Source organism: Homalodisca vitripennis, chromosome 2, assembly GCF_021130785.1.
Source record: "Homalodisca vitripennis isolate AUS2020 chromosome 2, UT_GWSS_2.1, whole genome shotgun sequence".
Classification (NCBI taxonomy): Eukaryota; Metazoa; Arthropoda; class Insecta; order Hemiptera; family Cicadellidae; genus Homalodisca; species Homalodisca vitripennis.
Window position 1 is genome coordinate 86,851,306 of NC_060208.1, and position 27,831 is coordinate 86,879,136.

The 27,831-nt window shown below is 31.6% G+C and overlaps 1 protein-coding gene across 2 annotated transcripts in view; it reads left to right on the forward strand.

Moving 5' to 3' along the window:
- Nucleotides 1-23,709, forward strand: part of LOC124354317 (brain-specific angiogenesis inhibitor 1-associated protein 2) — a 457,812-nt gene extending 434,103 nt beyond the window's left edge. Inside the window, exons 7-16 of one of the 2 annotated variants that reach the window (XM_046804674.1) lie at nt 2,686-2,820; nt 4,272-4,337; nt 8,358-8,549; nt 14,751-14,923; nt 16,262-16,461; nt 16,701-16,803; nt 17,547-17,724; nt 18,245-18,504; nt 19,843-20,631; nt 21,784-23,709. In XM_046804674.1, the coding sequence (XP_046660630.1) occupies nt 2,686-2,820; nt 4,272-4,337; nt 8,358-8,549; nt 14,751-14,923; nt 16,262-16,461; nt 16,701-16,803; nt 17,547-17,724; nt 18,245-18,504; nt 19,843-20,629 (2,094 nt within the window). In that variant the 3' untranslated portion in view covers nt 20,630-20,631; nt 21,784-23,709. The remainder of the gene's footprint in view (nt 1-2,685; nt 2,821-4,271; nt 4,338-8,357; nt 8,550-14,750; nt 14,924-16,261; nt 16,462-16,700; nt 16,804-17,546; nt 17,725-18,244; nt 18,505-19,842; nt 20,632-21,783) is intronic. The other variant, XM_046804675.1, reaches the window with a different exon arrangement.
- Nucleotides 23,710-27,831: the final 4,122 nt, after the last annotated feature.

Consider the following 27,831-nt stretch of genomic DNA (forward strand, 5'->3'; position numbering starts at 1 on the left):
TTATATACACGTTTACAGTTTTAATGATACCTAAAAATCAACGTCGTAACTAAATTCTAATCAGTCACTTTACGTCCCCACGACGAATTTGAACGAAGTGGTCGCTAATTTAAACTGTTCGCCGTTACGGTTTCAGGTTACTTTGCGACGTCACGTGACCGCGCCCTATATAAATACCGTGATTACACAACACTATCCGAAAGGCCTAGCCCAAAAGTATCGTTTTATACCTTATGATTTAAACGAAAGGACAATTATATTTTTAACAACGGTCACTTCAATCAGTGAAATCAATCAATTTAATGTTTGTAGACAAGAGTAATGATAACTTGTCCTTTTTTCTCCTGCTTCCATGCTTTATTTTTTAATACGTCTTAAAATTTCGGGGGGGGGGTCCGGACCCCCTGGACCCCCCCCTTCGCTACGCCACTGGACTTTTGGAACAACCTCCAGACAAGCAACGTGTTTATAATTGCATAAAGAGATGGGAAAAGTTTAGAAAGGACTAGGTGGAGAAGAATAACTTTACCAAGTTTCATCATACTCAGTCCACAAGAGGTAAGTCAGGAGAAATCTTTAATGAACAACCCTTGTAACTCTCAAACTTTCTAATTCATTTCTAAAACGTTCTTGCAGTTTGGAATGTTTCAAGGGACATATTATAATGATTATTTAAGAATGAAATAAGGGATCAAAACATTTCTAGGGGTCTGAAACAGAACACTCCTTATAAAATACTATGTTATCAGTATTTTGCTAGGTTTCTTTTTTCACAATGTGTAATTAATAAAAGCTGAAGGTATTCATTAATCCATAATATCTTATAAATGTTTATTTAACGTAAATAGTACCAGAAAAGATTATTCTCAGAAAATCTTCGAGGAACCCCTTACAAGATAGCCTATACTAATTATATTATTATTTATTGCACTACAACAATCATTTTATTTGACAGCTGAATAAATAAAGCAATAAAATATTAAAACCTTAAAGGCAGGTCTTCCATGAACATAGCTTATGATAATTTTAAAACTGAATAGATAATCATATTGAATAATGTATATTATGTTAATGTAAGAATAGCATCCCTTCTTACATTACATCCTTACACTAGAGGACCTATCTAAAGTTGTATCTGTAATAAAATTTTGTTGATTATTCATATTTTGTGAATGACACCATTAATTTGTAAATAAGAAAATTAAGGTTTTAAACATCAATGTTATAACATTATTTTCAAAATGTAGGATATTGATGGAAGAGGGGCGTATAACCTAAAATGTGTAAAAAAAAAAAAAAAAAAAAAACATTGAATGTTTTGTTTCTATATATTTTGTTTTCAACACATCAAAGCTGTATATGATTTTATTAAAATACACTATAATTATACAGGAAGACCAACTGCAAAAACATGCCTTTTATTATTATTGCAAACTAATTATTACTATACATTTTAGCAGTTTAAAGATAAACAAAGAAAGGATTAATATTTTGGACTAGAATATTAATTTCTTTCTTCAAAGGGGTGTTCAATCCAGATTTAGTCACTTTCTGGTAGGATTCTAAGTAAACCATCTGAACACATTGGGTGGAAAATATTGCATACATCATGAAAAACTACCCGATCATGATAAAATATGGAAATATTAATAACAATATGGTGGATTGTTTAAAGTAATTTACAGAAAAAGATCATTTAAACCTATATGCCCTTCTTCTGACAGTGTACTCATTTACATTAATTTCCCAAATATGTACAGTTTAAGTTATGTCAAAATTCTTTCATAAAGGTTGAACAAAATTTATAAGATTGATATTTTGTTTAAAAACATATAAGATACATTCAGTAACTAAAACACCTTTTCAATATTATGACGTGACTTGAAACTGTGACAGGATTAAATTAAGAGATTGTTTAACTAATTTCCAAGAGTATTTACAAATATAAGTGTTTTGTTGTCCATAATGCTTAATAGGGGCAGTATAATTTCCACTTGACTATTTGAAGAAAATCTCAATAAAAGGTCAATTTTAATTCATAAAATATTGTTAGTGTCGCTCACTAATTAGTCCCATTAGAGTACACTCTATGGTGTTACTAAAACGTGTTACATTTTGTTTAAAATCAAAACATTTCTTTTAATATAGTTGAATTTTAAGTTTATAAATACCATTGATAGTTTGCTTATTTAATTATTTATAAACTATATATGATGAGGTAATTAATTGTCGAAATTGTTTACTTAAGTAATAAATTATAAATGGAAACCAAAGTATATCCAAAACTTATATTAAAGCTGTATAGAGGAAACTTGTTCTAGAGAAAAATTCCTAGTATACTTTGATGGGGAATATTGAACTCCACAGTGTCTTGTACCTGTGTTCCTACAACCAGATTTTTTCCTGGTGTATGAGTGGTATTTTATTGATGGCATGGGTTTGCTACATCATTCAGTTATTTTACATAATTAATTTATATATCCAGTCAGTGCTCGACTACAGACTTAATCTCAGATAATCCTTTGATTCACTATTTTCTAAGTTCACTCACTAAACAGTGATTTCGTAGATAGGGTAAGAGGGAACCCTGCTATCCATACCACAGGGATGATCTAAGTTGTTCTAGGGGTGTTCTCTACCCTCCTGTTGATGCAGATCTATAACAAAAGACGTTTCTGTTCATAGTCAGAGCAGAAGAGGTTTCTACAGCAGCACAAGCAGAGGTCGGAGACCTATAGCAAGGCTGCTGCCACAATGAAAAAACACCGCAAAAAACAGAGATCTGCCAAGACAGGACTAGCGATGGACAAGGAACTCAAGGTGAGGAGATATCACAAACTAGTATTGAAGCCTTAGTGTGTAAGTTGGCTTGAAGTGACTATTGTGACAATCACCAAGCATTGCTCAGTTCTGATCAACGTTGAGTCTGTAACAAGTTGACAATAGATGTCAAATCTCTTAAAACCATCCATAATTTGACCCGCATCTCAAAAGCGTTGTCGTTATTGAACAAACGAAATTTCTGTACAAGCTATATTAGCTCCCATCAATTTATACTTTACTGTAAAACAAAACCAGGTATTTGGTATCCAATACAAAGAATTATTTCCCCTCAACAACAGCTTTTTTTCCTTTTTAGTTATTAAGTTTGATCAATGTCTGCAAGTCGAACATTATAAAGCCAACAATTTTGTCTTCCTAGTTTAAAATTTAATATTTCCAATTAAATTAAATTCCAATTTTAAATTAAAGATTAAATCTAAAATTATATGAAAAAAAGCCTTCATAGATAAGCAATCTCTGTAAATTTGTGCCGAAAACTGACTAAGTATTTTTTTTGTAATCTAAAAATGCATAGTCTAATATTTAATTTTATAGTCTAAATTGGTTTTAATAGTTTGAAGTATCCTTCATAAAATCTCTTTATGAAGTAAAAAACGTATAACATTTTGGAGCACTTAATTTTCCAACATATAATTATTTATTCTACCAAAAATAGGTATTTTAATAATAAGTCATAAATACAATTAAAAATTTATCAAGTTAGTAGACTAAATTTATAACATAACATAATATAATATAATAACATAAGCCTTTAGTTGAACATTCTGATGTTCTCTTTACAACTATTTTTCCAATCACAAGAAACAATAAAATGTTAAAGTATATAAAGATATTTTATTTTTATTTGGCACTGTTATTCTGTGTATAAGTCATCCATGTTATCCAAATTTGAAAATGGTACATTACATTTGATGAAATGTCTGCCAGAAACTGAAAATATATTAATCAAGAAACAATTATTGAAAAAATTTGAGCTGTACATAGCTATACTAAATTGTATCTTCAAAACTCACCTATTCATTTTATACTATAATATACAATTGTTATACTTTTAGGTATTTGCTTCAAAAAAATTTATTTCATGTTATTCTTACTATTGATGTTTTTCCTGAGAAGTTTTATTTTTTACTACTATCTGAATTTATCATATAATTGCTAATATAAACCATTTATATGCATCTTAAACATAAGACATTCCCATCATTTTGAACTATACCTACATAAAAAATACTTGTATAAAGTGTCTAAATTTCATTGATAATGATTTTGTAACAAAAATTTGCTAAAAAGTATATTTCAAAAAAATATATATTACACAGTTTTATTTATAGTTTTCAGAATTACTCATATTCATGTACTGCTATGTATGTATCTTGAGTCTGAGTTTATACGAAGGAATTAATAAAAACTTTTCACTGTTGTTACAGAGCATGCAAGTTCTCGAAGAAGAGCGTTCCAAACTGGATGCTTTTTGTGAACAGAGTTTGAAAAATGTAAGTATCCATAACTTAGCACTTTGTAAATGTATGTTAATTGTGTATTACTTATCTTCATTTCATGATTACCAACTTCACTAATGGTGTTGTCATATTGGTAGCACTGTGAAGTAAAAATTAAAAACATAGTAAGAACTCTAAGGGACCATCCTTAATTACAAACAGCAAAATTCTGACTTTTCAGACCCTCCTTCTCTGTAACAACTTGTGACAGTAACACAAACCCCCATCAACAATTATGTAACTATGCAATGCTACGGCCAACCCCCTCAGCCCTATTTTATATTATTCAAAAAATTGTTATATAATAAAGGCAATTTTAAACTCCAAAGCAAAATGTGATTTATAATTATAAAACTACCATCCCTCAACTGTAGATCATAATTTTTCACTTTTGCTTCTCGATATGTGTATTTTTGTAATTTAATATCAACCATTAAAACAGTTTTTCCCTGTCTAATTTCTGAGACATTTAAACTAAAATCTAAATGTAACCATAATGTAGCAAGCCGATCACTATGCCATCACATGGTATGGGACTCACTGTACTGTTATGGCCATACCAAAAAACCATGATTCTGCATGGCCGAATTTAACTTGCACCGTAAGATAATGTATGTTCTGACAGTAAAGGTTTTCTGCTGATGACTTGCGTTCGTGGTTTTTCTGTCCTTACAACTGAATGTGTGAGTAAGAGACACACGAAAACCCACACCACAATATTACAAATCCAACATATAATAAAGAGTGGTTTTTTTATGGGCTCAGTTTATTCAAACAAAGATTTTATCAAACACTGTCAATGTTTAGTTTAAACGTTAAAAACTTCCACTCAGTAAAAGTGCATGACACAAAGAGATTTAAACAAAATGCTTTATTATTAGAAGGCATTTAAAATGGAGGGTTGAGGCTTCTTTCAATTTACTTTTAAGGGAGGAAAATACAATACAAATTTAAAATCTTTGGAGGAAACTAGGGAAATTTTGTGAACGATTTCGAGTAATTAATTTTTTAGGTTTAATATTTTTGTAACACATCGCTGAAACCTCCCAACAATTCCTGTAACAGTGTGTAATGCTGTCGAAAACCACCCCTGAAACTTTACGTAATTTAGGGGTGGCCCCTAAATATGTATAAGAGGAAATGCTGCAAAGGAAATTTCCTTAAAATAAAAAAATGTATAATGTGAACTTTTTAGAAGATGTGGCTACTTAATCTTCCTTTATATCCCTTTCCCAATTTAATAAACTAAATATCGTTTTTGTTTCAATACATCCTTTTTTGATTTTGTCTAATTTCACACATATAATCTTTTTAGCTTAGTTTTCACTACAAACTACATTTAAAAAAATCCTATCATTGTATAAGGTAAAGTCAAATATTTATCCAATTAAAAAAGAATTAATATAAGTGATCACTTTTCACATTACGAGGAAGTTGAGTAATATGTGACATTGTGGATGTTTCTATGGCAACGAAACAACAGAGGCCCAAGTTAATCAAAGCCACATCCGGGATAAAGGCCAGGAATAATGACACAGTCCCACAGGATAAGGGGCTCTCACCTCTGCCTTTGTCCAGGTCTGGGTATGTGACTGCTCGAGCCTGGATTGGCAGAGTATTAATTTCAGCCTCAACAAAACCATTGTCTGAACTGAAAAGTACAAAAACCTCACAATGTCTTAGTTAGGAATAAATTTACTGATGGCCACAGATATACCAACAAAATGTGTTAGTGTTTTATTGTGCATTATAGTTTAAACACTCCTAGTGAACAGAGCTGTAATACTCCTGTAATGATAGCTATAATACTTCTCATCCTGTAGGAAATTTTGAAGTGGTACAGTTGGTTTTTGTTTTAATATTTTGTTGAATTTTGAAATAAAACTTTGGTCTTAAGTCCCTTAACGTAGCTTTCCTGAAGACAGGAAAAATAAGGAAAACCTTTTCATCAATCTATGTTATGATCAGGCCCAAAGAAAAATGAAGGTAAAAATGTTTATAATATAAATAATATAACTTTAATTTAACATAACAGATTTAAGTTGAGTAATATAACCCAAGGTAAAAATGTTATTTTTTACAAATTTACATTAAAGAAGACTGAAGGGAATGGACGGGATGTATCAAAAAATGTGTTTTCTTTGAAACATGTTTTATTACAAAACATACAATTTTCTTAAATTTCATTTTTTATGTATAATTTCCTTATGTCATAAGAAAAGTGCCACTCCTTTAAACTATATGTCATGTTTATACTGTAAATAATCCACATCAAGCATTTTTATTTGGACCTGGCTATAAAATTACTTAATTATCTTACTTTTAAGTGCCTGTGATTTTTTTGTGGGGTGATAATAAAAATTATTCTATTTCTGTGCCTTCAGAGAAGTTATCTTAAAGGTCTATGACTTTATAATGTTTTTTTTATTAGCACTCAGTTATGAAAACACAACACACATTACAAAACAAAACAAACCCAAGTGGTTGTTTATAAATCATACGTTATAAAACAAGGCATATCGGACAGATCTTATAAGATATAAGGTATATAGAAAATAAGGGATTAAATGGTTTAAGTTATAGCCTCATTCTAAAAAAAATTACAATAGAATAGCTATAACCTACCAAAAAATAAACAAGTTCCGTAACATATTTTTGGTACAGTTAACTTTTGAGGTACAGTAATTATTTAGTATTTGTGGAATACATATTTACATAGGATGAAAAAATCTGTTATGTTAAGTTAAAGTTATATTATTTATATTATAAACATTTTGGTATATCACTTTTTTGTTCATACAAGGAGAAACTCCATTATTACCAGTGAAAAGTTATAAAATATTATGAACATAGTTTGAGTATAACTTTGTTATGTATAAAAGAACAAATTCATTATTGCTAGTGAACAATTCAGCAATTAAAGCATAATAAAGTGAAGTTTCTATTTTATAACAATTTCACCATCAAATCAAAATCAGTTATACAGGTGATTCTGAATAGAAATATTAATAGTGACTGATTATAAATTTAATGCTTGACTATGGAATAATCCTCAGTCTCAGAGAAACAATATTGACTATATTAATGGAAAATTAGTATCATACATTTTAAAAAATAGACAACCGGGTTAACCAAATGTACTTTATGAAGACAACACCATAGGTGGATTCAAAGCGATTTAAATTTACGTAACGCAATCACTTTGTTCAGAGCAAGAGGGATAATACGGTTAGAGTCAACAGCTTTAGAAGGGCTCGTAATTACGTACCCCAAGTGTTTGCTCATTTTGACACCTCTCGAGTCACAAACACCGCTTACGCACGTGTATGCACGCAACGGTTAGTGTGCTTGGTAGGAGGTTAGTTGAGCAGTGGAGGGTTGGGGTGGGCGGTTGGGCTGATATCCACCCCACCCTCTTCCATCCACACACTCTGCAATCCCTTATCACAAGATAAGAGCCCAAGCTGATACATGCCCCTATAAACTGAGTCTTTCACAATGGCCCTCACTGCAGCTTGCGCCTTTTACTCCTCTATCTTTTCTTAGATATATTTTAGTATATACTGTTATAATAAGGTGTTTCTGTTAAGATTTTTAGTGTTCTAAAACAAAATACTGTTATGATTGATTTCTCTATTACTAATTGGTTACCAAAATTTTTCTTTTCAAGTCTGAAGTAATAAATTGTTTCAGCTAACGCAAAGTACAAAATTTTATATTTTATCGAAAGTTCTACTAAGAAACAAATCACTAAATGTAGCCTGTTTGAATAATTAACTATACAGTTATTAAACAACAATAAAAATCATGTATGATATTGTTTTGGAGCAATTTATTTTTATGTAAATATTGAAACTTTATAAAAGAATATTCTTTTGCTCAACATGGTTTTTGAAAACATAATGTTTGATGAATGATTACAGCATTTTACCCTGACTCTTGGGAGCATCAATCTAACTGACTGATAGCCTAATTAAGACTATACTAACACAACCGATTTATTGTCTACTGTAGGCTATGACACAGGAGCGAAGGAGGTACGGTTTTGTGTTAGAGCGCCAATGCTCTCTAGCCAAACATTATCTAGCCTATCACACCACTGGGATGAACATATACCAGGCTCATCTGGACAACTGGGGGGAGGTTGCCAAGACCAGGGAGTATCTTCCAGAGGCTGTTGAGACCATGTTTGCCAGTCGCCTCAGGGTGAGTTGTGTGTTCTACCAAGTTTAGTAACTAACCTTATCTAATCTCTTATTACTATTTTTACATTACCAGAAACAAAAATGTGAAATTATCAATTTTTCAGACTGACTATGCAGCACCAGCAACTCTGGTGGAAATCCAGTTCCACAAGTGTTTCTATTTTCAGAGAACCTAATTGAGATATTAGAGTATATGGACATTTGAGATGTGTTAAAGTAGATACTGTTAGAAAACAGATTCTGTACAACCAATAAATTGTTCATTACCTTGACAGCTTTTTGAAGACAGCCAGTATTTGTATATAAATAAACAGCTTGCTCTTTCACCATAGCTGCTGGCAGTCAGAGAAGCCATTCAAACATATTTGTCGTAATGCCTTCATTAAATTAGGCAAAATAACCTTAGAATATCTGATAATACGAATTGAACCTGGGACCATCTACATGTAAAGGTTTTTTATATTATACTTGCAATAACCCAACATAAGTTTGTGGAACTTTATTTGTTGAGAATCTAAAAATAGAAGATATGGAGTGTGGGTCTCACAAACACTAATCAACTTTTTAATATATGTGAGTTTAAATTTTTTTATTCTAAAACTTATGACTAACTTGGAGTTAAAACCCAATAATTATATTATACACAATACAATATAGTTATATAATATACTACCTTGCTGATTAAATTTAAGGTAATGTTCCACTTCCTCCACCAGTTAGAAGAGATGAAAATATTGACAAATAATGAGTGATATGTACAAAATACTTGTGTTTTTACAGCACAGACTCAAATTAAAATCAGCAAGAAATTATTTGAGATTTTGATAGTAATACAATGTGAATGTATCTTATATATATATATATATATATATATATATATATATATATATATATATATATATATATATATATATATGTATATGTATATGTATATATATATCATACTTATATTTAGTATAACATGTACAGTATTTGGCATTTCAGCTCATACTAGATGAATAAGGGAAGTTATATAATGTGTTATAAATTGTTGACATCTATTTTTCTTTACAAAAATACAATTTCATTAATTTATTAGCATTTATAATTAATTAACTTATTATGTCCTCATTTATAAGTTTGAGTCTACATGATTTGTGTGTCCTAGTATAATAGTAATTGTTACAAAAATAATAAAATACAAATCTTGTATTTTCTTTACTTGTAAAATAAACTGTAAGAGTTAAGTTATATCAAACGCTTTACATTTATGGTGATATACGCTCCGAGGAATACTTTTTGGAAATTAAACATCGTAAAGCGTTCTCTTTAATACAAACAAAACATCCTGAGGGAATGAATTTGCAAGCTAAACAATATTCTCTCGTTGCCCGGGGCTGATGTGAGTTGGGAATTTTCCATCTTGGAGCGTTTTCCTGGGCTGTTAGTGTTTTTGTTGGAGTTTCCTCTGCAAACAGAGAAAATTGACGGAAACAACATCACTTTGCAGACGGCACAGTTTGGTAAATGACATTGAATATTAATGCTAAAGTAATGTTCTACCAAGAAATGACAGTGTATAAAACTGTACTTTATGAACTTGTTCTTTTTATTTAAGTCAGTTTAGTCCATAAAAATTGTAATGTTTCATATGTGTTTTAATAAAAGTGTCAAGTTTAAAATAATTGTTTGAAAATTTCATAGTAAATCATTTACATTTCATAATTCACATTTCTAATTTCTCATAGTATATAATTATAAATAAAGAACAATATAAAGGAAAGGCAAATTTAATTATGTTTACTGTTAAACCTGGTTTATGATTTTCAGTTGTTTTTATTACAACAACATACTTTTTAAAATATTTAGATAAATAATTCTATAAAATACAAGGGTATGTTTGTAATGTTTGTAGGACAATGCATTACTAATTAACTATTTCATGCAATGATATAAGGGTGCTGAGGAAATTGATATTAAATTTGACAGTAGTTAAATCCAAATGTATCTGGATAATAAAATCAAGCAGTAGAATTTAAAATAGATTTTTATAACATAAACTTTAAATTAAAGAAATTTGTGTGTTTGGAATTAATTAAAATGTATTTTTGTAATTTTACAAATACCTAATGACAAATTAAAATTAAAATAAAATTCTTCCATTCACCATGTGGCATGTGTGATTAACTCTCTCTCTCTCTCTCTCACACATGAAAATTCATGCTATTTACACTCACTGCAAAGTAACATGGACATCTAGAGCTGAAGGTGTTATATGGCGGTACTGGACTACAAAAACATTAGCACTTACCAGTTAATAGCTAAATTACACAATGTTAAATAGTAATACTGGGCTAGCTCACGTACAGTGTTAAATAGTAATACTGGGCTAGATCATGTACACAGTGTTAAATAGTAATACTGGACTAGCTCATGTACACAATATTTAGTAGTAATACTGGTCTAGCTCGCATACGCAATATTAAGTAGTATTGTTGGACTAGCTCATGTATACCATGTTAAAATAAATCACTCAAACTGGGAAAACTCTTAAATATTCAATTACACATAGTTCCAAAATCGACACTAAATAAATTTTAATTTATTAGCTATATTAGCTATAGACCCATGAAATATTCAGTTCGTTATTTAACTATTAGGACCTCATCTGAGTCATAGATTCCTGTGATATCTCATTCTACTATTTTGAGTGTAGTTTGTGGAACTATGCTATTTCTGTTCACAAGGCAATTAACTTCAAGTTCTCAACCTCCTCAGTTTTTTCCCATACAAAAAATATCTCTTATAGGAAAGTAAATGATAAAAATATGTATTTGTTTTTACATCACTTGTCTCAATTTGACTGGGATCCCCTATTAAAAATGACTGATACACATGCTGCTTTTGAATATTTTGTAAATACACTCTCATCTGTGTATAATCAGTATTGTCCAAGAGTACAAAAATGTATTAAGGTACAAGATAGAAAGAAACCTGACTGTTCAAAATGGTTTGACGATTCACTAAAGAAACTAAGAAGCTTTGTAAATATACTTAGAGATATGTTAAAATTACCAGCATATAAATATGATGTAAAATTGAGAAATTGTTATAGTACACAAAGGAGGTTGTATAAGGCAAAAATTAAAGAAGCAAAAATTAAGCACAATGATGAGTTTATAAATAAAGCTAGTAATAAGTGTTTAGCTGCTTGGAAAATTATTAAAAAAGAATCAGGGAATTTCAAATCAGATGTCTCTCTTCCCCCTATAACACCAGATCAGTTCAATGACCACTATATACATATTGGTAAAGAAATATTGCAGTTAAGTCAGTCTACTAGTAGTAATAGGATAAGTCATGAAGTGTTTTTAACAAATGCTAAACGTCCTCCGGTAAAGTTCTGTTGGAAAAGAGTGGATGAGGGAGAAATATGTGACATTGTAAATTCTCTGAAGATATCAAAATGAGAGGATATTTTTGGATTTTCAAACAAATTGTGAAACAGATGTCTCCATTCATAATTAAACCTTTAGTGTACATAGTTAATCTTTGTCTGTCATTTTCTGTCTTTCCAAACTGCTTAAAAACATCCAAAAGTATAACTCTGTTTAAGAAGGGTGATAGAATGTGTATTGATAACTTTAGCACCATAACAATTGTATCAGTATTTTCAAAAATTGTAGAAACTTGCGTTTAAAAAACAATTATTAGATTATTTTGATAAATATCAAATTCTTTCATGTAGCCAGTTTGGTTTTCGTCCAGGATACTCTACAGTTATGGCCCTAGATATTGCTGTGACAAAGATTTTAAGGAGCTTTGAGGATCATGAACTTGTGGGAATGACCCTTTTAGACCTCAGCAAGGCCTTCGATAGAATTTCTCATGGTGTCCTTTTGAAAAAGCTTGAATATTACGGAATAAATAACTAGCAATTACAATTTTTTCAGACGTATCTGTGTGGCAGATTGCACATGGTATCGGTTGGAAATCAGATTTCATCTGCTAAGGAGTTTCTTGCTGGAGTCCCACAGGGTTCTGTCCTAGGTCCTTTGCTATTTGTACTATATACTAATGACTTGCCTGTTAATTTAGATTGTGATACCATACTGTACGCAGACGACACCTCTATCTTAGTAAATGGAAATTGTTTAAATAAAGTGCTCAATCAAACTAATAGAGTAATTAACACAGCCAATGTATGGTTTGATTCTAACTATCTTAAAATAAATAACAAAAGTAAAACGGAACATATAGTGTTTACTTTAAGACAAATGCAGATAGATAGTAAAATGACAAAGCCAATAAAACTCTTAGTGTCACTATTGATCAGAAGCTTTTATGGGAGGATCATACAAACAACTTAATCTCTAAATTGGCACGTGTTTGTTTTTTATTGAGAAAGTTAAAGACCTGTGTAAGCCAAGAGTTGATGAAAATGTCATATTTTAGTTTTTTTCATGCTCATTTATTGTATTCAAATATTTTGTGGGGAGGTAGTACTGGTGCGGAAAGAGTTTTTTTATGGCAAAAAAGGCAATAAGAATCCTTTTTGGTTTAGGGTTTAGGGATAGTTGTAAGGCTTATTTTTCTACTCATAAATAATGACTGTACCTTGCATTTTCATTTTTCAAAATTTAATTTATGTAAAAGAGAATATTAATGACTTCCTCTGTTTTAATGGTATCCATAGTTATCAAACAAGAAATGTAAACAACTTAGTCCTGCCTATTCCTAGACTAGAAAAATATGCAAAGAGTCATAAATATTTACAAATAAAATTTTTTAACAAACTCCCTGAATCATGGAGATTATTAGATTTTAATCCATTTAAGAGGCAGGTTTCTAGTTGGCTGTCAAGTCGTGCATTTTACTCCATAAGAGAATTTTTAGAATTAATATTAGTGACAGTTAAATGTGGGTATTTTAAAATTTTTATGTAATGTAGTACTGTATTATATTAGTATTGGTGTTTGTGTTATTTATTGCACATAATATGTTATTGTTATATAATATGTGAACTAACAAAAAAATTACTATATTATTATTAGTATTGTTATTTGTATGTATCTTTAAATTAGCAAGCTGTGATATTTTATTGTTGGAACTGACGAAGCCTATTGTAATTTTGTATTACTTAATGGTCAATAAATATCTTGATTCGTAATTCTAAAGGTATGATTAAAATGCATCCAGATACTTTTTTAATTTGTTAATGTATTTTTATTATTTTTTATTCAGAAACAAATTTTAAACCTTTTTAAACTTTACCATTTCAATATTACAAAACAATACATTTTATAAGAAAGCAAAAAAACTTTTAGATTTTTATTAATTATATATTTAAATTGAAACATCACGCATTATTTATCTAACTTACTGGGAAACCACTCTAACATGTGGATTTTATTTAGACAGTACAGCCGGCTTTTATAGAAAATACCAATGTTCTTTTTATGTTTCATTCAAATTCAAATAAAATACTACAGCATAGCATTCTTTATCGTTTTACTAAAATATTATTTAATTGTTAAAAATAGTTAACAATTAATGTTGTTCTGCTAATAAATTAACAAATTAATTAACTTACTTAAAACTGACTATTCTGAAAACTACCTAATATAAACTAGTATTAAAGGAAACTTCTATATTGAAATCATAGATTTTATAATAAGTTCAAAATATATCATGATGAGTAAAATTTGTATTCCTGTAGCATTTTCAGAGTTCATGGTAATTTACAAAAAAATTCACACAAAAAACAGGTCAAAAATATTAATTTTTACTGTACTTACAGATAAGTGCTGATACAAATAAACTAAAACTGGATAAAATAATAAGCGGGTTTGCTATAAAAGTCATTGTAAAAATAAGGGAAAATCTTGGTTCAAATATTTTTACTTCCAATTATTTTTCAAAAATATACATATGCTTTCCATTTAGTCAAGCTGCATAAGAATCAATCCAGAATATTACAAAAATTCTCCAATTAGAAGAAGGATATTTCTCTCTACTTAGCTGACTTTCAATAGTACCATGCTTCAAAAGGAATTTGAAATGTTCTATTGATCTTAGTAAGATTCCAAGAAAAGTCAATGCTTTAATCATCTCACTAATATATCTTGTACTCATTTTTTAAACATTGATGTTCAACCACTAAATTTCTTGTAACATTTCCAAAATTATCAGTCGCTCTGTAATGGTTGACTATTCCTTTCAGCAAGTGAGCTTCTGGTCAGATGAGGACACCACCAACTCTCCAAGGATAGAGGATGATAGGATCTCGCTGTCTTCTCAGCTGCGCAAAACCAAGTCCATGGATGCTTCCTGTCTGGATGTGCGAGCAATGAATGATATCTCCAGCCCTACTCTGACACATCATTCACTTACCAGGTACATCCTACAAAATATTGCAATATTTATCCACCGAGTAGATTGTCATTGGTAATAATTAGTGATTACAAATTACATTCATTGTTTTATTTATTTTTTCTACAATTAAACAAAACTGATATGGATAACTTGCATACATGCTGTTAATTATTTCCTTCCCATTTTGTAAGGAGGGTGCTGAAGTTGAACTTGAAAATAAATATTTCTTCTGATTCTTGAATATCTCAAGATGTCCAAAGCGCAGGTTTTTGGAAGCGTATATATCAATGGTTCCTCAGTTATTTGATATAAATGACTAAAATGTTTATTTCTGAAATAATAAACATTTATTTGATTAAATTATTTCTTTCCCAGCATTATTCTTTGAGTGGCTAATTATTAAAAATGAAAAGTGCTTACACAAATATTTTAAGAATTTCATACTTGAAGGAATTACAGTGTATAATCACTTCAAGGATGTGAATGTAGGGTATTTTAATTCATAATTACTTTTTAATATCTATTAAAAGTTGATTAAATCAAATCATAAGAGTAATGTGACCTGAGTGTAGTTTATGAATTACAGCTGCAGTGGCTTAGGATATTCACAAAACTTTTTTATATTTAGAAATATTTTTTAACCATAATTTGGTGAATTAAAGAAATTTTACACTGTACGTCCAAAGATTTATCACAGTTAACGATATAAGATATTTAACAATTTAAAAAATTCTTATGTTCATCATGTCACATCAAATCAACAAAACTTGTGTTAACTTCAATTTTTTTAAATCTACGACTTACTTTGTTTATATATATATATAAATAACAGTATATAGTATTATTATATATAATAGTAACTAAAACCAGTTCGGTGAAACACAGAGCAAAAGAAATCTTTGTTAAATCTAGTCAATTTAACCAAAACTCAAAGTTTTGACACGCACTTTACAAATATCACACACACACACACACACACGTATATGATACTTAAAACAAAAAACAAGATATTGAGACACAATTGGTTTTAGCTGTCTTTCCTGTCCTGTATTTTAACTTTGACTTTGATGTTTAGCAGAAGAAGACACAGGCAAACTTTTTGAGTTTCTATTCTTCAGTTTCTTCATTGAACCTCTGGAAAATGACGACATATAAGTTATTGGTTTGCTATAATAATCAATATCAGTAAAATATTAAAGACAAAATTTTATGAAAAATCATTCCACATGTTGAATACCACTGATATAGATGCAAAATATCATTTAGCCATTATGAGCTTTTATATGTAATAACCTTGAAATTACTGTAAAATTAAGGATATTTCTATACCAGTAAATTACTCTTGTTTCTCTCCTTCAGGGCAAAATCTGATTTCAACCTGACAGCATCAAACCACTCTCTGGCTCCGGAACACAGGGAAAGTCCCTCTCCCAGGCCAAAGTCAATGGCAGTGGGAGAATCTAGTTGGGAAAATCCTCTTGCTCGGGCGATGTACGCTTATCTCTCCAGTGGAGAAAACCAGCTCAGCTTCTTGGAGGGGGACATCATCGCTCTAATGGGTCAGTTTTTAATCACTACTTGCTCTTTTTATATTTTGTACAAACAATGAAGGCAGCTACTATGACAAAAGCTCAGTGCTGACCATGCAATCTGCCTCTAGCCATTTCCTTTGATTGGACAGACTATAGACAAGTACATTTTACCAAGTGTTCACTACTTTGGCAGTCTACTATCATAACATTGTTAATAATTATACTACAATTCCTTATTTGGAAACTAATCTATTATGGAATTTCAGGAGAACGCAACAAGGGCTGGCAGTTTGGTGAGAATTTGCGTACACAATGCAGTGGTTGGTTTCCGCTTGCTTACACCGAGACTCTAATTGATGACACCGCAACGTAAGTTCTCAAAAAGTAATTTCTTTAAGATTATGAGTGGAGTTAATTTTTTTTTTATTTCATGGGAATATATAAGACTAGTCATGGTAAAAATGTAAAATGTTTACTTTAGGACATCACTGAGTATTAATATCATATTAATTACTCAGAATTAGTAAGAACTATCAACTGTTGGAAAACTTCATTACAAAGCAAAGTGCTTTGTAAGAAAATGTAGCAGAGCTTCAATTTCAGCTTGATATTGAAAATTCTTTTTACTGTAATTAGCCATATAGTCCAAAGTCTCTTCTATTTATTATAACTTAATCATTGTATTCATACAACTCACCAATTTCAATGTAACCCCACCAATCATGTTAAGGATGTGAGTGAGGTCATTGATAAGTATCACAGGATTTTCAATAAATGCTTATAATTCACCTTTAGTATTGTGTATGAAAGCAAAGTGGATAAAAAACTTGGTTGTTATCAGTAAAATATTTTAAAGTGATAAAATAGTGCTATGTCAGTTTATAATTTCACCTAAAGGGTCAGTGACACATAATCCATTCACACCTTTTAAATCTATACAACTAGTCTATTTATTACTACAAGTTTTTCCAAGGTTGTAAAAATTATTTAAAATAGCCTTTATTATTTTTGTAATGTGTTCCACCATAACTTGAATGTTAGAAATAAGAACAAGAGTGAAAGAAACAAGAAAAGTAATTATTGTTAGAAAGTCAACTTTTCTAATTTTTCAGGACCACGTCTTCACCGACCCATCGCCGTCAGGATTCCATCGCCACTACTCCAGGAGGATTCAGTCTGGGTTCACCAGGGGGCAGCAGCAGTGCTGGTAATAATCTCCCTCGCACCCCCCTCCAAGCCCCTGCCCCTGTCACTAGGTTTGGAGACACTCTTGCTTATAGACAGCCCCAGGTAGGCTTCTCATTTTCATCTTTCCACTTTTATTTTTTAGGTTCTGAAATTGACTTCATCGTACTGTATATAATTATTCCACCCTTGAGGGTATGTTATAGAACACGTACTTTGAAAACATTTAAAGTCCTTAGTGTGGATATTTTGTCTGAATTCATTATTTTGTTTAGTATTCTTGCACTTTTTGTGTGTTTGGTTTTTGCTGGATTTTGTGTAAACCTTTTTTTTAAATATTGTCCTTGCGAGACAACAATAATTTTTACTCTATATTAAGAGAAAAATGTTCATTCTAACCATTTTGCTCACTAATTATTTTTTTATTTATTTTTAAAACTGCTGTGATATTTTTACCATCTAATGTTTAAAGTACAAAAAAGTTTCAAAAAGTCAAATTTCTACATTTTATGCACTGATTTATTTTATTAAGTTCATAAGAATATGACCTCTGTAGTTAAATAAAATTATATTTTAAAAGATTTTTTTATCTGTAGTAGGTTTAAAGTTTTCATACTTTTTTCAGATTCGGGCGGGGACAGACTCTTCTTTTAGCGCAGGACCCCCAGGGGTTCCCGCCCCTGTGGTACCCGCCTCACGCCGCGCCCCACCACCCTTGCCTCCCCTTCCCCCTCATCCGCAAACTCTTCCTACACCTCGGCAACCCTCCGCAGCAAAGCGCCCACCTCCTGCCAACGCTTCCCTTCACAGCTCCAATGACAGTGGCTTCAGTAATGACCCTCCCCCAGCTCCAGAGGTGGACTATTCTGATGATGAAGCAGCAAGGTAATTATTATGAAATGAAAGGCATGCTGGCTGGGTATAGAAGAGGTTTGGTCATTGTTTTGAAAACAGTATCACTTAGGTGGTAGTAACTGATAGTAAGCTAATTTATAAGACATATTCTAATTAGCTAAACATTTGTTTGAAATTTGCAATGGAATATGCTGAACCAGATTACAGCACTAACGACAGTTGGCGATGTGAGATTCACCTTCAACTAACAACAGAAATAACAGGTTGAATCTGTTGTTTTAGGAATGTGATAGGGTGAAAGGTACTGTAAACAGAGTGTATTATGATCCCAAAGTTATCAGCTGAATAACTATCAACATTAGTTTAAGCAAATTATATCATTCATGGACAATGGAATTATATATGATGTACACTATCTAAAAATAATCTTCATATTTCAACTGTATGCACAAATTTATCCATAACTAGTGGTGCACTGATGTCACCATTACAAAGACATCAACAACACCACATTGTATAAATACTCGTATGCTCCTCTGTGAGTTCATGAATTAGGAGGGGGTACAGTTGTCAGAGCTCAGGTTATAAACCCTGGGGTTATGTTCCCTTTTTAGGTACTCTTTAGCTCCAATAGAATCACCCCTCTAAGACTGTAATTTTTATTTTAAATCTTAAATATTGTTACAGTTTCTTAAACATTACCTTTTTCGACTTAATGATATGTGCTGTAAATAAACACATTAACTTAATTAGCAATATACCTCAGAATCTTCATGTAAAGACTGAAAAGAAAATTATTCAATCATATTTCATGTACATTTTTCAATTATATTAGTTTTTGAACAAACAAGTGTTTTCCTGCAAATTATGTTATTATATTTCCCGATGAATTTAATTTAATTTATTTACAAAACAAATCACAGAAAGTGTTAACTAAATTTTGTATAACGTGTAACTGTAATCAATATAACACGTTTATAGCAATTATTAGTATTATAATGAGAGATAGACTATTTTCAGAAATGAATAATTAGAGAGAAATTATATATCATTAATCATTTCAGAGGTAAAGTCCTGCTTAGTTCAAAGTATTACAACAGTACTCAATAATAATTGTATTTGAAATATACAGTATTTAGAATACCATTAGTGTTAATTAAATTAGTATTTATTACTGTAAATGTATAATGTTTGGAGCATGTTGGATTAACTGGCTTATGTGGGGTTATTATAAATGATGTTTTTGTTGTGGGAAGTGTATGACACTGGTGATGGTTTTGATTAGTGCATCTCTAACGTTCAGTTAACTAACCGTGGTGGTGGAAACTGAGGTTTGACTAGATTACTGATGGTGTATTGATTCAACAGACGAACCACAATGATGAAAAACCAACGGAACACGCAGCAAAACGGCATTCAAAATGGGAAGAAAGAGCTGGCTTCAGTTCGGGGTTGGTTGAGTGAAGCAACCAATGATTGGTATTCCGATAAAAATAAAAAACCTACTTCGCACCGTCCTCTGAGGCAATCTTCTAGCGTCGGAGTGATCACAACTTTGGGCAGATCCAAGGAGACTCTGACTTCAGATAGCCCCAATGTCAAGCGAGAGACAAAAGAGATGACCTTGAAAGCAGTTGAAATACCTTATGAAAAAAAGGTAAAACGTACAAAGTCTCTCTGGAAATTCAGAAAAAGTGAAGATGTCCTTGAGGGAATGGCTCTGTGGAAGCACCGATCTCTAGTGGATGTCTCCAACATTTCGGCTAAAGATGGAACTCCTCTTCCGGCTAAGAAGAGTTTGTCATTGAGCAAGAGCCTGGATGACAGCCAGGACAACGAAGATGTCTCTGAGGAGACTATTGTCAATGGAGAACGGAAAGAGATGAACTCAACAAGACGAGGATCTCTGGAGACCTCAGAGAGTGATAACGAGGACAGCGAGTCTTGTATAGTGGTCGATGATCACCTGAAAGCTGCAAAGGTGGCACCACTGCTTCCAAGAACCAGGCTGATCCGGAGCAACACCAAACGAGCAGAACCAGAGACCAGGAAACCAGAGGAAATGCGGAGACCTCAACGGACTCTAGAGGGGAGATCTCAGCAGGTCAGCGATCTCCAGAGGCAGCAGTGGTTTGATCCATGGGACCACGAGTAATGGTAGGGTCATTGACTAATTGTTAATACTGATTATAGGTGAGTTTCATATTCTTTTTTGATGCATTGAAAGTATCAAAGCAAGGAATTATATTATCCTTCCTATGGAATAATATTTATCTATTATTAGATAACAGATTATTGAATTATCCTGTTTTTATGGCAAGTAAAAGTTTAATATTTTTCTGAATCTCTACTGTAGTTGGTAAAAACTGAATACACAAAATGAACGTAAGTAACTCTAGATTTTGATGTGCAAGATATTCAAATAGTCAACGGCTTCAACTCTTTCACTTTAGATGATGATGAATTTAATCCTGCTATTAATAATTGCCAATAAATTTTGCTTGTTATTTCAACTCAATAATCAAATCATGTTTCACTTGGACATTTTATTTGAATTTGTAAGCCTGAGTGAGATAATATTGTGGATTTTTATAAAATGTAATCCAAAATAAAGATGTTGAAGAAAAGTCATAATAATATTGAACTCAAATATACTTTTGACTACGGGTTTTTATTTCACTACAATGGTAATAGATTTAATAAATATAAAAATTATTATTATTCTTGTATAGATAATAAGATAGAGGCATATTATCTTTTTACTACTGAACTAAAGTCAGGTCAAAATCTATTGTATGCTCCAACATATAAAAAATATCCCACCACTGAAATGCAAAGGAGTAGTGGTTTCATTATTGATATTAACATTTGTATTCTTTAGAACAATTTGTGTCCTCATGTAATCTATTTACAAGAAGATCATAAGATCTATGTATGAGCACATCTTATGATATACTTATGAGCAAATCACTTGACTTATGAACAAATCCTGCAAATACAGTCCCATCAGGCAAAACACAAAATACAGTTTAGCAGACTAAACATCATGCGTAATGACGATAATTGTGTTAACATCCTCATACAATAAGCAGATAATACATTTTGTTTACTTAACTACACAACACAGACTACAGTAAATAAAATTCATGAAGTTCACTTCACTACATTTCAAGAGGAAATTTAAAAGCTATACAGACTTATCAGAGAACTGGTAGTTAAGTACCGACCGGTACGGTTGGATTTGTTCATCGGTTCCCATCCATACATATGCTATGTTTTGTCTAACTCGGCTTTTAAAATCTGTTCCAGGGGCAATGTTTTCGCAACTGTGAAACTCCGCAAGACCAAAACCAATGATAGATCGGCGCCAATAATTCTTTGAACGAGGCTTTAAGTAGACAATGGTGATGTTACTTCGGACACAGTTATGGCTGGACAGTCAGTGAGAGAACTTGAGTTGCCTTAATTTGGAAATCGGAAGACAAGTTTGTAAATGAGATTTTGTATTTTGCTAGGTTAGTTGAAAGAGGAGTTTCTTTATTTTTAATATTGCTAGTTACAAAAGTGTACAATCTGCAAAGACGATTTTCCTGTTGGGAGCGTGCAATTGAGTGTATGTAAACTGTAAAGCATTGCTTGTTGTAGAAATAGTGTATTTTGTAAAAATATTTTCAGAAAAAAATGAATGTATAATTTTTTGGAAAGCCAACTAAAGTAAATGTAGGTTTGTAAGGAGAGTAATAAAATAGAATTGTTAACATTTCTCAAGATATTTGGATTTTTGTATTGAATAAAAATCACATTTATATTTTTAAGTCTCATTGTATATTATTGTAAAAGTAGAATGTTGAATACTTGAATGAAATCATGGTTTCCAAGATATTATTACCTGTATATTCGAGAAATGTTGTGTAGTTTTAATTTCAAATATGGTGGAGTAATTTTGTGTCATAATTGTAGCTGTAGTTTTAGCTGTTATGTTTGTATTATAAGCAATCTGTTTGCAACAGGAAGCATCAAATAAAAATCATGCAGTGCATTTTGTTGAAACTCATTCGCTTTCTCTGAGTGTTGTTTCATAGTAAAGAGGGAATTAATAACACCCTTGTTTTAAAATAATTTTTATTTATCATTAAATTTTAATATCTTTTTTTAAGAAATGCTGGTTTTTATATAGATGCTTTCTGTGCTTCTTCTACGATTTCTCATGCCGTTTGCGGACGGTATATTAGTCACACTAACTTGCTCATTATATCATACATTCCTTAGTATATAATGTATATTGTATATATTCCATGCAGGTCTACAACTCCTGTATTAATATGTAATTTATATTTTTTTAACATACTAACTTGTACATTAACCATAGTAACATTAATGGATATATTTGTTAACCCATATGTGTACGAGTATGCCGAGTATGCCAATTTATTCCGTCCTTATTGGTTACTTAAATAACTGCCATTTTGATGTCCGGATTATTTTGGTAGTATTAATTTTGTATAAAAAGATCATTGGTCATTTTTTAATATTTGTGATTTTAAAATTACATTTTTATAAAATGACAATGGTTTGTTTTAATCTTTGTATCAGTATTATTTGTTAACTTATTAAAAAAACTAATTGTACCTTTTTATGGTAAATCTTAATTAGTTTTTATCTAGAGTATACTGTAATTTTCCAGAAATTTCTTTTCCTGTTTATAAAGTAACATAACATTTTTTCCATACTTTGAAATAATAATTCAGAATAAATTTTATTCCTAACAATGTGCCTTTTGATTTGTTTTGGAGAAAGTTTATTTTATTAAAGCCGATATAAAGTTATTTAATCATATTTTTCAAAGAATGTAATAGAAACCCATTGTGTCTACCAACTCTTTACAATCCCTGCTGAATTCCATTAGCCACACCAAAAATATCACATGGAAGTTTCAAAATTCTTTGGTAAAATATTATGTATTTCTAATGGTGTACAATAATTGAGTTAAGTTTTTAACATAACTTGATTAGAGTAAGATGTACATTTACTAGAGTAGAGGTAGGTGATTTGACCCGTTAAATGTTGAAATGTATCAAATTATTGTTGTGTTTTTATAATTACGGTGTAGGGTTTATTATTAGAGAAGAGCATAATTTTTTATTTTGAATCAAATATTACTTTTAGCTTTGTTATATTGTTTACCCAAAAAGTTATTATGTGCTAATGAAAAATAAACATAGATTGTTATCCAAATGTTGTTATTTTATTTTCCCTTTGAGATCCTGTGTCGAAAGTTCAAATAAAAATTACATTTTAACATGGTTGAAATGTAACTAAACCATGGTTGAATGGTTTATTGCATATACTGAATAAAGTGCCCCTTATTGATTGTATTGATAGTTTATAACAATAAAGCAAGAGCAAGATACATTATGTAGCATGTACATAAGAATAAGATTGCCCAATCATATTAATTTTTATCCAATTAATTAACTAGGTGTTGTTCGAGGTCATATGGCTGACACAGATGTTTGAAGGGTGCTCACCCGCTACAAGTGTTTTACTTTTTATATAAGCATAATTTATTTTGTTTGTTACTTGAGGTTAGAATCGAGGACAGACGATACCAAAACGACATTCTGATATCTCTTTGATATATTAGAGACGACCACACAGTTCTCTTGAAATACATAAAAACTGCTGTGCACAAGGCTTTGTCTTATGTTCACTATTTCTGGAGGCAGTTCTCGTTTATTTTGCTTTAGAATCCCTACAATAGTCAAGTTATTTTTAGTTTCCAACTCATTAACTGTGTTATTTCCTCTAAAACCTAAATCATTACTTACTTGAATACTGCATCTTTGACCAGACTAGCTGGATAAATTGCGTCATTGGACTTAAAATTAATAAATACTATTTAAAATAAAACTCTAGGCAAGATGGTGGTACTACACCGCAGGCAGGAGATTTGAATCCATTGCTCCACTTAAACAGCAAAAAAACTCATCAAGAGAGTAAAATGCTTTGGAGAGTTACCATAATTTAATTTTAACTTCAAATGCATTTTTCTCCAAACATTGAACGGATTCAGGGAGTTTGTTAAACATCCTGAGTGCCAGCACTGGAAAATAGTCTCTTGTCTTACTAAGCCGGCAGTAGAGTAAGTCCCTATTATTTAAACCACGAAGATTGTAAGAGTGTATGTCCGCTCTAGATTGGAAAGAGTCTAAGTTCTCTCTTATATAAACCAGGCTCTGAAGAATATATTGGCTGAAAACAGTCTGGATCCCAAGTCTCTGACACATTGGAGCACAGTTATCCCGATAACCAGCAGATGAAATTATACGGAGAACTTTCTTCTGAAGGAGAAGCACAGCCCGCCGCGTGACCCCAGAGCAACAGTCCATATCTAATGTGACTATGAAACAAGGCATGGTAGATCGTGACCAAATGTGCCTCAGATAGCATGTTTCTAAGTCTTCTGAAGAGGAAGGTTATTCTCTCCAGCTTGTTGCAAACATTGTTGATGTGGCCACTCCACATCAGCCTTGTATCAAGAGTAAAGCCTTTTATCTTTACATTAACTTCGGTATCTACATTCCGTTTCAGGCTGCATATCATACATTGGGTTTTTTTTTATTAAGGCCAAGCTTGTTTGTAGAGAACCATTCCACTGCCTCAACATTCACAAGACTGATGGATCCTTCTGGTGTTTTACTCCTGCAAAAAAAAGTAGTCATCTGCAAATAGCAGGACATCCCCTCTCAGACCTAGATCATTTATTAGGATGAGAAAAAGTAATGGTCCTAATATTGAGCCTTATGGAACACCATGCTTCATAGGTAGATGTGAAGATGTTACTCCTCCCACTGTGAGAACCTGCAGTCTATTCTGGAGGTAGGATTTTAGCATAAGATGTACCCTGCCACTGATTCCACATCTGCCCAGGTTGTTTAATAGGAGCTCATGAGAGACACAGTCAAAAGCCTTTGTTAGATCAGCCAGTTAAAAAGGCAACATATTTTCAAATTGATTATAACGTTCCTACCTTCCCCAGTCAATAAAATGGATCGGCATATTCTCTGGTTGGGCTTATGAATATTCCAACTAATTATGTCACATCCATATAGTAAGAATGATGACAATGTTTATGACATCAACTTCAGACTCGTAAGTCAGATTTTCACCTACGACTAAAAAATTTCTTATATTTCTGATATAAGCTATTAAACAATACATTGTCACTCATAGTACCAAACACAAAATATAATGTTGATAATCGACTGGTGAGCACTTCGTCCACTGCCATGTAGTAGACTATATAAAACAAAGGTACTGCGCAGACTAAAGGTCAAATATCCACGTGGCTGATGATCCTCAACACTCACGACATTCATGATGACAGCTACTTGTGATTACTGGTCAACATCTCGTTACCATCGAATTTAAGTGAGAAACGTTTTCCCAAGTGCTCATCCCTAGGTTATAAAGAGAAATAAAACATAATTTGTAGTTTAAATTGTGTTTCCAGAAATAAAGAGTCAAAGGTTTTAAATACCAAATGGCAGCATTTTATATTACTTAATCCTTACTAAACGCTTATATGTCAATAAACTTATATTATCAAAATCAAATCACAGTTAAAAGAAATCAAATGATAATTTAGATTAAATTCCAGTTCAGCTAATTACTATAGGATAATCTATGCAAATACATGGGGTCCCGCTAATCCGACTAATTGGGGCCAAACCCAGTTAGGATTACGTGATTGTTTGGATTAGCTAGAATGACAGACAAACATGGTTTTAAGCATGAGAATGGGTTTATTTTGTTATAAAATTATCTAGTCAAAACACGTTTTCTGATTGTTGTACTGTATTTCATGTAACAAATGTGTTGAACTGCAAGTACTAAGCACAGTTGGAATCTTACAGTACACCTCAGTTTATTTTTGTAGTGCACATTGGACATGTCCACGCGATAAGGACCAGACTATACTCTCCTTCCTCTAGCACACCAAAAGTACACACACTGACTTATAGCTACACAGCTGTACATTGCACCATATTCTACAGTGATCGGCAGTGTATCGTCTGTTTTCTCAGCGCAAACGTCTGTTCCACTGTTATGGCAAGTAAGCAAAAGCATATCACTGTTACAAGATAAGCTAGACACCATTTGAGCTGTCACTAAAAAATCAATGAATACTGAGGAGGAAGTGACGACAAAAACTTATGTGATAAAGGATAGTTGATCCCACACGCCGACGGTGCAGTAGGGCTCGACCTAGATCAACAAGCTACTGCTACACTTGTCGATATGTTTATGACACGATGGTGATACTACGCTTCATCCAAGAGACTCTCTTCACCGCGACAAAAGGCAATTACTGAATTCATGCCTTTTGACAATTAATATTGTACTTGACAATAATGTCAGTACTGAATTCACTTTTTGTTTGATTTAATTTCTTAATTTAACTCATACGTATTTAATGTAAGACCGTACGCAGTTTGTCTTAATAAAATACTGTATGCATATTTAATGAAAGTTTTTTTCAATACCCATTTTCATTTTATAGGTAATTAGTTACTGTAACTGTGCATTACCATTATAAATAAATATAAGAATTTCCTCTTGGACCTGTTTGGATTAGCAGGACTCCACTGCACTCTAGAATGAAATGTTCAAGATATTAGTATGTAAAGAGAATTTAATTTAGGATGATATACAAGAGAAAATATCTAACACTGAACCACATCTGAGCATTCTGAGATGAGAGTATAGTCTTAGAGAAGAAACATGAAACAGTTTACAATTATCCAACAATGAGATATGAAACAATTCCCATGAGGATGTTGGTACTTCTTATCCAGTTCACTAGTGTAACTCTTACGGAAATAGTCCAATGACATTTTTAAGCAGTGTTGTCATATCGCTGATGACCACCAGCTGTTCCCACTATTACATGTCTGTCGTTACAAATTGTTTCCTCAATTTAAAAGCTGTCTGGACAGATGAATGAAATAAAAATTGTACTTAAATTTGTTTACAGTAACAACCGATCATGTTTGTTTATTGCAACAGATGTAGATGGATTAGTAATTTTCTAAATAAGTAAAACTGTCAACAGTAAGTAAGTCAAAAGTAAAACCAACAACCTTGGAGTATACATTGATCCACAGTCAGAATTCTTTTATGCGACTTCTTAATCAGTTAATACTGATTAGAATACTGTATTGTGGATAGAGAAAGAGAATACAAAGGAAGAACAACTTATTAATTTAGATTTTTTCAATATTAATTATATATAAATTTAATTTCATGTTATTTTTTAAATTAGAGACATTATCATACACAAATTGACCTATGCCT